The 8,429-nt window shown below is 49.7% G+C and overlaps 1 protein-coding gene across 2 annotated transcripts in view; it reads right to left on the bottom strand.

Moving 5' to 3' along the window:
• Positions 1-1,524: 1,524 nt before the first annotated feature.
• Positions 1,525-8,429, bottom strand: part of LOC123034539 (zinc finger protein 501-like) — a 17,368-nt gene continuing 10,463 nt past the window's right edge. The window contains exons 4-7 of one of the 2 annotated variants that reach the window (XM_044451953.1): positions 8,030-8,188; positions 7,103-7,226; positions 5,525-5,694; positions 1,525-3,007 (exon numbers count right to left, since the gene is read on the bottom strand). In XM_044451953.1, coding sequence (XP_044307888.1) covers positions 1,926-2,945 — 1,020 coding nt within the window. In that variant the 5' untranslated portion in view covers positions 2,946-3,007; positions 5,525-5,694; positions 7,103-7,226; positions 8,030-8,188 and the 3' untranslated portion in view covers positions 1,525-1,925. Of the gene's footprint in view, positions 3,008-5,004; positions 5,416-5,524; positions 5,695-7,102; positions 7,227-8,029; positions 8,189-8,429 lie in introns of those variants that run through there. The other variant, XM_044451954.1, reaches the window with a different exon arrangement.

Genomic DNA, 8,429 nt, shown 5'->3' with positions numbered 1-8,429 from the left:
GGAACTCACCAACAACGAGGGGGAAAGGGGGACCACTGGGGAGGCTCCTCCTTTGCCTCGCAGAAAACAACACACAGTGTCAGAGAATTGGCTTCCAGTGGTACCGTATGAGGGTTACGGACGCTCGATGGCCTAAACCGCTTTGCGAGAAGAAAAAGGACCCCAGCGAGAGGAAGCAACAAGGTTACTCCCACCTAACGTAATGCCAGACTCAGTTTGCAAGGTATTAACTGTAGACCTTTTGTGCACTACACACAGCTTTTCATAGTTTTAGCCTCACCACCACGTCTCAACTCGAGGGATCAGGGAGGCACTGGAGAGTCGCTTTGCTCTCTGACCTGGTAGCTGCCCAGTCGGAGACAACAACACACAGGGTGTGCTCGCACACCACAGTAGCCAGTGCCACATGGTCCCTGCACGGCATGCATCTCACCTTATGTCTCCCATCAACCCCCACGGCTCAGTCAGTCCCTGGTGCATTGCCCCCGCCTCCCTCTGGCCCACAAGGGTCCCGGGCACGGCCTTGTCTGAGTCTTTCCCCGCTGCAGTGCAAAGCAGCTGCCCATTCACCGGGGTGGCACTGTTGCTGCAGAGCAGCACTGCAGGACCGCCCCCTGCTCTGTGCCGACGTGCAAGCACACCTGCCTGCGTGCCCCCGTCTCCCTCCCTCATTGCACAGCAGGGCTTGTTGGCGGCCTCCAGGAATGCCAGCGACAAGACGGGAGCGGCAGTGAGGGAGCAGGCAGCCTGGACTTCTCTGGGTGATCACCTGGACAGAGAGGGCCGCGTGCAGCCGGCACGCTCCGCTCGCGTAAAGCCACCTTCACAAGGAGAGCGCGCAGAACGGACATACAGCCGTCGCAAAGCACTGCTCCAGCAACCAGACTGGCGTGCTAAGCGTGGCTGCCTCCCATCTTTCAGAGACGCAGCTGGGCATCAGGAAGGCAGCATGCAGAGGGAACAGCACTGTCGGAAAGCCCATCAAAGCACAGCTACAGCTGCTTCAGTTAAAAATGGAGGCTGGAGCATCTGCTTCCACCATGGCTGCTCTTACCACCCAACTCGATGGCAGAACTGTGGAAACCACGGAAAAACATTCTAACTGGATTCACAGAGGCCAACAAGCAAATGTGAAACATGGGAGCCTTGCAACAAACCGTTGGTGTTTCACAGGAATTCATGGAAAGCAAATGTGCCGCGCTCCCCTGTGGATGCAAAATTCACTCATCATGACAAAGGATGCTGTGCAGTTTCCAGCATGGCTTCTTGCTGTGTGTGAACACTGCCGTATAAGGCAAGCCCAGGAAGAAGGAGAGTAAAAAATAATGCTCAAGGCCATTCAAAAGGTTTTAAGTGGGCCACTTTACAGGAAGCTTCCGTGTGCTTCCTAAGAGTGGGGAAACAGGAGGCATTCAGGGGAGTAAATGGACTCCCATTCCCACCTTGCTCACCAACAGATGATGTTCTAGCATATGCTCATGTCAATTAGTTGTGACACTACATATACACATTGTGAGTGTTTATTACATTGCAATAATATTTCAACTACCAGATATTTTTTTAAAAATCTATAGGCTGTTTCTTAGACACCATTAAATAAATCATAGGGACCAGTCTGGATAGGGCTGGAGTCCCTGGAAAAGGAAGACAGGAAAAACCCCATAGGAAGAATTCTGACCATATTTGCCACGGGACTCTGGGTGGACCTTGAGATTCAGCAGTTCCAAATTTGTTTTTGTTCCATCCTGGAATGTTAGTGATTTAGGGTACTGGTAATCTGTCTTAGCTGCTCCAGGGACCCACAAAGGCAATAAATCTATTAATTTTTGAGAAGCACCTGGTGCTTTGAGATGATGGTTCAGGCTTCAGCTAGGCAGAGGCCCACTGCAACTTCCGCTCCACCAAGTGACACTCCAGTACAACTCTCAGTACATTTGGTTAGGGTAAGGCCACAGGGGCAGAAAAGAGACGGGGTTTTCTCCCGCATGGATCCGCTGGTGTCTCTTGTGGTGGGAGCTGCGGCTGAAGCTCTTCCCGCAGTAAGTGCAAGTGTAGGGCTTCTCCCCCGTGTGAATGCGGTTGTGCTGGGTGAGGGTGGACTTGTCGGTGAAGCTCTTCCCGCAGTCAGAGCAAGTGTAGGGCTTCTCCCCCGTGTGGATTCTCTTGTGTCTGATGAGGTTGGAGCTGACATTGAAGCACTTCCCACAGTGGTTACACTCAAAGGGCTTTTCACCTGTGTGAATGCGCATGTGCTTGACGAGGTCCGAGGTCTGGTTGAAGCTCTGCCAGCACTCTGCACACGTGTGGGGGATTTCAAAGGGAGAGTTTTGCTTCTTTGACACTCTGGCTTTCTTGACTTTGCCAGGAGCTATGACATCAGACGTAGGACTCCCCTGGTGGCTGCATTTGCCCTGCCGCTTCTCCGACGGGCTCTTCAGATGCCGTTTGTGGTGGGAGCTACGGCTGAAGGTTTTCCCACAGTCAATACACTGGTAGGGCTTCTCTCCAGTGTGGGTTCTCACATGCTGAACCAAGGTTGACTTGTCAGTGAAACTCTTCCCACACTCAGAACAAAGGTATGGCTTTTCCCCCGTGTGAATTCTCTGGTGCCTGCTCAGGTTGGAACTGACACTGAATGATTTCCCACAGTCAGAGCATTTATACGGCTTCTCTCCCGTGTGGATTCTTTGGTGGTTAACCAGGTCGGAGCTCTGTGCAAATGTCTGTCCACATTCAGTGCAGATGTTAGGGTTCTCACCTGAATAGGTTCTCTGGGGAGCAGTAGTGCCTTTGCGCTTCCTTGCTTTTTTATCAGGGGCCCCAGCATTCCCTGACCCGTCTACAAGGAGGTTCTTCTGTTGCTCTACTGAGTTCCTCTGACCCTTCAGCTGTCTTTTTGGACCCAAGGTCTGAGGAACTTTCCCTTTGGATCTTTTTGGAGGCATCTTGTTTGAGTTCTGGTGAAGCTGAACAGTCTTTCCTTCAGTCACATGTGTCCTTCCATAATCTGTTTAGATAAATGTACATACAAAGTTCACATAAGAACAGAGGAATCACCTGGTGTCATGTCTGTCATCCACAGTGCGATCTGCTTTGGCATCTATCCTCCTAAGAATTTTGGCTATCACAAATAGGACACATCACTTTCTGTCCCAGGGCCCTGTCTGAGATTCCTCCACCACCACCTCCTTTAGCTCTTCCTTCCTTCAAGTGATTGTCTTCTTTGTTCTAGCTCAAATAAAGTCTTGCTTATTCTTTAGTTCTCCAGGGAACCAATGCCCACTTCTACTTTAGGCAGTGCAAGGGGCCACTAGAAATATGTAATTTCCCCCTTGCATCCCACTTAAATTCATAGTGCTGCAACTTAAAATGGGTGTTTCCAAGTGCTTTGCCAAGAACCTTTTCTTTAATAAAGACTTTTCTGCATTTATTTAATTTCTATATGGCACATTAGCTGAAGCTCTCCGGGAGGCTTACATAGCTGAACTTAAAACTATAAAATACAATAACAAAGTAAGCACTAATAAAAAAAACATGTTTAAAACAGAATAAAACCAGTGGAGACCCAAAAAAAAAAAGCCAACAGCAGTGCTAAGATCTAATAATGTAGTAACACAGTTTATAAAAGTAAATGACTAAAAAGCCCTAGATAATACAAAGGTCTTTTTACCCTGGCGCCACGCCCCCACGAGATAGGCATCAAGTATGCCCCTCCAGGGAGGGCATTTCACAATTGGGATACCTTCATATCCACCTGCCTCACCTTACTTGTGGAAGGGGCACCCAGAGAGGGACTTCTGAGGACAGTCTTAAGAGTTCAGGCAGGAATCTACAAAAGAAGTAACCTGGCTCCAAGCTGAGCTTTGAATTTGGCCCAGAAACGAATCAGCAGCCAATGCAGATCAAAAAGTGATGGCATAATGATCTTATTAGCCAGTCCTCATTAATAATCTTGCTGCTCTGCTTAAACCAGCTGAAGTTTCCAAAGCTTTTTTCAGAGGGAGCCCCATATAGAGCACACTGTAGTAATCCAAATGTGCAAATTCCTGAGAGTAGGTAACTGTAGCTCGAATTCTAGACAGCATCATAGTGGGCACTCTATTGAACCCCCATGGGAAGGCTGCTATTTTTTTAAAAACGCTCCTATGCATAACTGCATGGCAGGCAGAAATCCAACAGGAACAATTTTGTCTGGTACAGGCCAATCTTCTCTCCAAAGCAGGAGGTTCACTTACATCCAGTCAGACCCGTGCTCAGGCAGCAGGTCAGTTCTGTTAACCTGACACTGGCTGGCAGCAGCACCCCAGGATCTCAGAGGGACATCTTTCTTAGCCCTGATCTGGAGCTGCCAGGAATTGAAATTGGGCCCTTCTCCACACAACACATGTGGCCACTGAGCCACAGTTCTAGTAATGAAGATACACCTGTCTGTCCATCACTAGAACAGTTAAAGACGCAGATGCCCTGAAGGGGGGGGATGGTGGCAACTTCACCCCATGTGCTTTGAATTGGGCCCAGAAATGGACTGGCAGCCAGCACAGATGGCAGAGCACTGGCATATGATTATGTAGGCTAGTCCCTTACGATCTGATTTTCCTCATCCCCATGATTTCCTTCCCAGAACCTCTCCTCTGCCACCCCCTCTTGTCCACGTCAGGCGTACTGGCTGGGGCTGTCACTTCAGCGCAGGGAACCCAGAAGCCCTTGAGAAAGCTCCTGCCGCTTTAAAGAGTGGAGCGGCAGAGGAAATCCCACCAGATGCAGCTTCCCTACCCGTGAGGGGGAAAGCTGCACCTAGAGGAATCCTGCTTCCACACAGCCCTCCAGGGCACAGTGGCCCTCTCTGGGTCTGCAGCTGGCAACTGCACGGAGCACCGGGTGTGGCAGCACTGGCCCAGTGCATTTGAAAGAGAGCAGCGGGGCCAGTCTGGTCCAGAGGCGGCTTTGCTTTTCTTTCTTTTAAATGGCAGCATGGCAAGGCACAAAGAAGAAGGCCACGCTTACTTCGATAGTCTCCGCGAAGGGAAAGGGGTGTGAAAGGGCAAGCCTCCTTTCCTGGGATGGACGGAGGGGTGGACGGAAAAGTTGGCGCGCCCTTTCCCCAAAGACAGCGGGCGAAACTTTCTCTTGCGCCGTCAGCGGATCAGCTGCTCCTGCGGATCTTAAGAGGCAAAGCGCCCGGGAAGAGCCGTGCAGAAGCGAGGCAGGCATCCGTCCTGGGGGCTTGGGTGGGAGACAACCGCTCTTGTCCCTTTCTGTCCTGGGGTCCAGGAGCGTCGCCTCCGCTGCGGCGGACACAGGCGGCGGGAACTGCGGCCCGGCTTCCTTCCCTTGCACGGATCGCCTCCACCTGGAGTGGGGGAGCAGCCGCTGGGGGCCGCACGGGTTTGGGGTCGCAATGGAGGAGGAGGAGGAGGAGGAGTGGCAGGAAGCAGCACAGCCGCCTAACCTGGGAAGCCCAACCTCAGCACGGGGGCGGAGGAGGAAGCAAGAAAGGCGGGAGGGAGCAAGAGCGGCTTCCTACCAGCAGAGCCCTCTGGCGGCTATTGAAATCAATCCCATCCCGTGCAGTGCAGCTCTTTTTCTCGTCATTTTTACTCTGGAGTAGGTGCAAAGTTCCAATCCAGCTCAGGCCTTTGGCGAGAAGAGGAATAGTGGGAATGGTGCTGTTAAGATCTGGATCAGGTCTCCATTCTGGAGTAAAAATAAAAAAGACATCTGTGTTGGACACGCATTTAAGGCCAATGGTTGATTGTGGTTTATATTTCCATATAATTGTGGAAATTATATTTCCATACCCTCAGTAGTTGGTGCTTGGAGGCTTCCAAACTGTTCTGTATCTGGGGGAAACCAATTTGACAATTAGGTGGAGTGAGACAGCTATCTCAGCCACGTGAGAGGGAGAGACCATGCTGGTACCCCTCTGATGTACCACCTGAGTTCCCTAAACAGGATGGTTGCTCTCAGGTATGGTATTATCAGGAGTGAAGCACTTCTATACATAAAATGGGATCCGTGTGCGCGTGCAAGCACAAGCCATCCTGTTCTTCATTTTAGACTCCGCTTATAAGATTCTTTGATGAGCATTTCAGTACAAATTGCTCTAAGATCAACACTGTCCATGATGAGGCCTTCCTCTGAAGGAAGCTTGGAAAGTAGCAACGAGGGCCTTTTCAGTGGTGGTTCAGTAATTATGGAATGCTCTTCCCACTGAGATCCACCTGGCACTAGCATCATTCTCTTTTTTGGCACCAGGAAAAAACTGTCCTCTATTCTCAGACATTTGATGGCATTTATTTTTTGGTGGGGGGGGTAGGTTATGTTGCTTGCTTCTATGCAGTCTAGTATATTATTGTAACTGGTTGTTTAAAATTGTTCTTAAATTTTCATTGTCAAGATTTTATGTTTTTATTATTTTGTACTGGAGTATGTAATTTTTGAGACCTGCCAAAGAGCTTTGATATTTGGGTGGTATAGAAATGAAAATGATAATAAAAATGTAAAAAATACAGCTTGTTCTTTATGATTAATTTCCCACTACAACCCTCAGCCTACTCATACAGAAGTATCATGTCTTTTAGGAGATGCACCTGCTCGCTTTACATTTGTGTGATCTACTTCGTTTGCTTGAACTCTGAGGTACACTGGCCAGAGCCAGATAAAAAATGCTGGGATGGGGGGGGAGGAATGGTGGGTCAGGGGGCAGAGCAAATGACCTCCTGCATCCCATGGGCCTCAGCTAGAGAAACTGCTTTTGCATCAGAAGGTCCCAGGGTCAATCCCCAGCATCCCAGGTAGGGCTGGAGGAACTCCTGCCTTCAGCCTTTGAGAACCACTGTCAACTTCCAGGCTAAATGGGCCACGTAGAAGACACCTTCCTATCTTCGGTGCACACTGCTCTGACAAGGTCAGACTGAGTTATCACAGACCAAGACTCTCGCAGCCGAACTTCAAGGGGAAGGAGTCTTTTGTTTGACCTCTGTGTGCGTGCAGTTGCTTGGTTAGTTGTTTTTGTTGGTACAAAAAACAAAGTGCTTTCACAAAAGAAAATGCCACAGATCACGTCAACAATTTCCTTAGCCAAGGCAGTGAGGATTTTCACCTGTTCCTTAAGTGCTGAACACCAGATGTCCTCCTGTAACCTAACCGATCTGTATGTGTTGCTTGGGGAGCTGCCCGCCGCTCCTTTAACTCTCATCAGAAGGGCCTCTGGGAAATATCATACCCTGAGGGGACAGGAGGAGAAACACAGCAGCCTTGAACTCAAGAGAACCTGCAGAGGGCAGAACACTAAAAATGGAACATGCTAGCAAAAAACAGGCCAACCCAGAAGGGTGATACAGCAAAACTTTCAACAGGTTCCTGGATAGGTGTGTTCATACATCCGTCTGTCCAGCTGAATCACCACCATACCCTTCCCCCCCGCTCCCACCCCAATCCCTTTTCTTGTGTCATTTGAGTTTCCAGGCCTGAGGCCCAGGACGGTCTGATTCTTGATTTCTGAAAGGCATTCTGGGAAACTTTTGACTGCAGTGCAGAATGAAAATGCTTTGAATAAGTTCACCTTCATCAACATCATCATTAAAACTCGAGCGTATCAGGTTTCTTCTCCAAGCATCAAAGCGAAGTTTCCAAGGATGTGGAGGGGGGGGGCGTGTTTTGGGGTGAGGCGGTTCAATGAGACATGAGAGGGACCACAACCCAATGGCAGCGCGTGCACTTTGGGTGCAGGAGGTCTCAGAACTCCAGTTAGAAAGATCAAGTAGCAGCTGGTGAGATGCTGTTGCCAGACTGAACACTGGCCTAAAGGGCCAAAGGTGGTGTTATATGATGTACGTTGATGTCTAGATGTCCCCATCACTTAGAAAAATTAAAAATGAATACTAACAGCTCAGTCCTAGACATACCTTACTGAATGCACTAGGGGACACACTGGCATGCCATAGGGAAGAAACGACTGAAATAATGGAAGATTCTCCTGAGTCCCTCAGGAAGAGGTTGCCTTCACAGCTCAGGATAGACCACATACCTTATATAAAAAAGGTTCCCAGTCCAGTCCGTAGCATATTCCAGGCAGAGTTGGGAAAGACTCGGCTTGTTTACCCTGTCTAGAGGCATCAGCGTTGCAATTTCTCAAATTACCTCTTAGCTGCTTCTTCTGCAGGGCATGTCTGAACTAACGTTGGCTCTGTTGGATGGATGAGACTCATGAGGATTTTATTCCAATTAGTACATGGAATTACTGTATTTTTCGCTCTGTAAGACGCACTTTCCCCCCTCAAAAGGGGAAATGTCTGTGCATCTTATAGAGCAAATGTGTGTGTGCCCGACGCCCGGGATGCTGCCGGCCCGCCTGCACCACATGGCACCCCCTGGCCGGCACACACTCGGCACGCGCTGCTCCGCCCCCCCCTCCGGTGCAGGTGAGA

Source organism: Varanus komodoensis, unplaced genomic scaffold, assembly GCF_004798865.1.
Source record: "Varanus komodoensis strain SLA01 unplaced genomic scaffold, ASM479886v1 scaffold6_4, whole genome shotgun sequence".
Lineage (NCBI taxonomy): Eukaryota > Metazoa > Chordata > Lepidosauria > Squamata > Varanidae > Varanus > Varanus komodoensis.
This window is presented reverse-complemented; position numbering and strand designations above follow the sequence as displayed.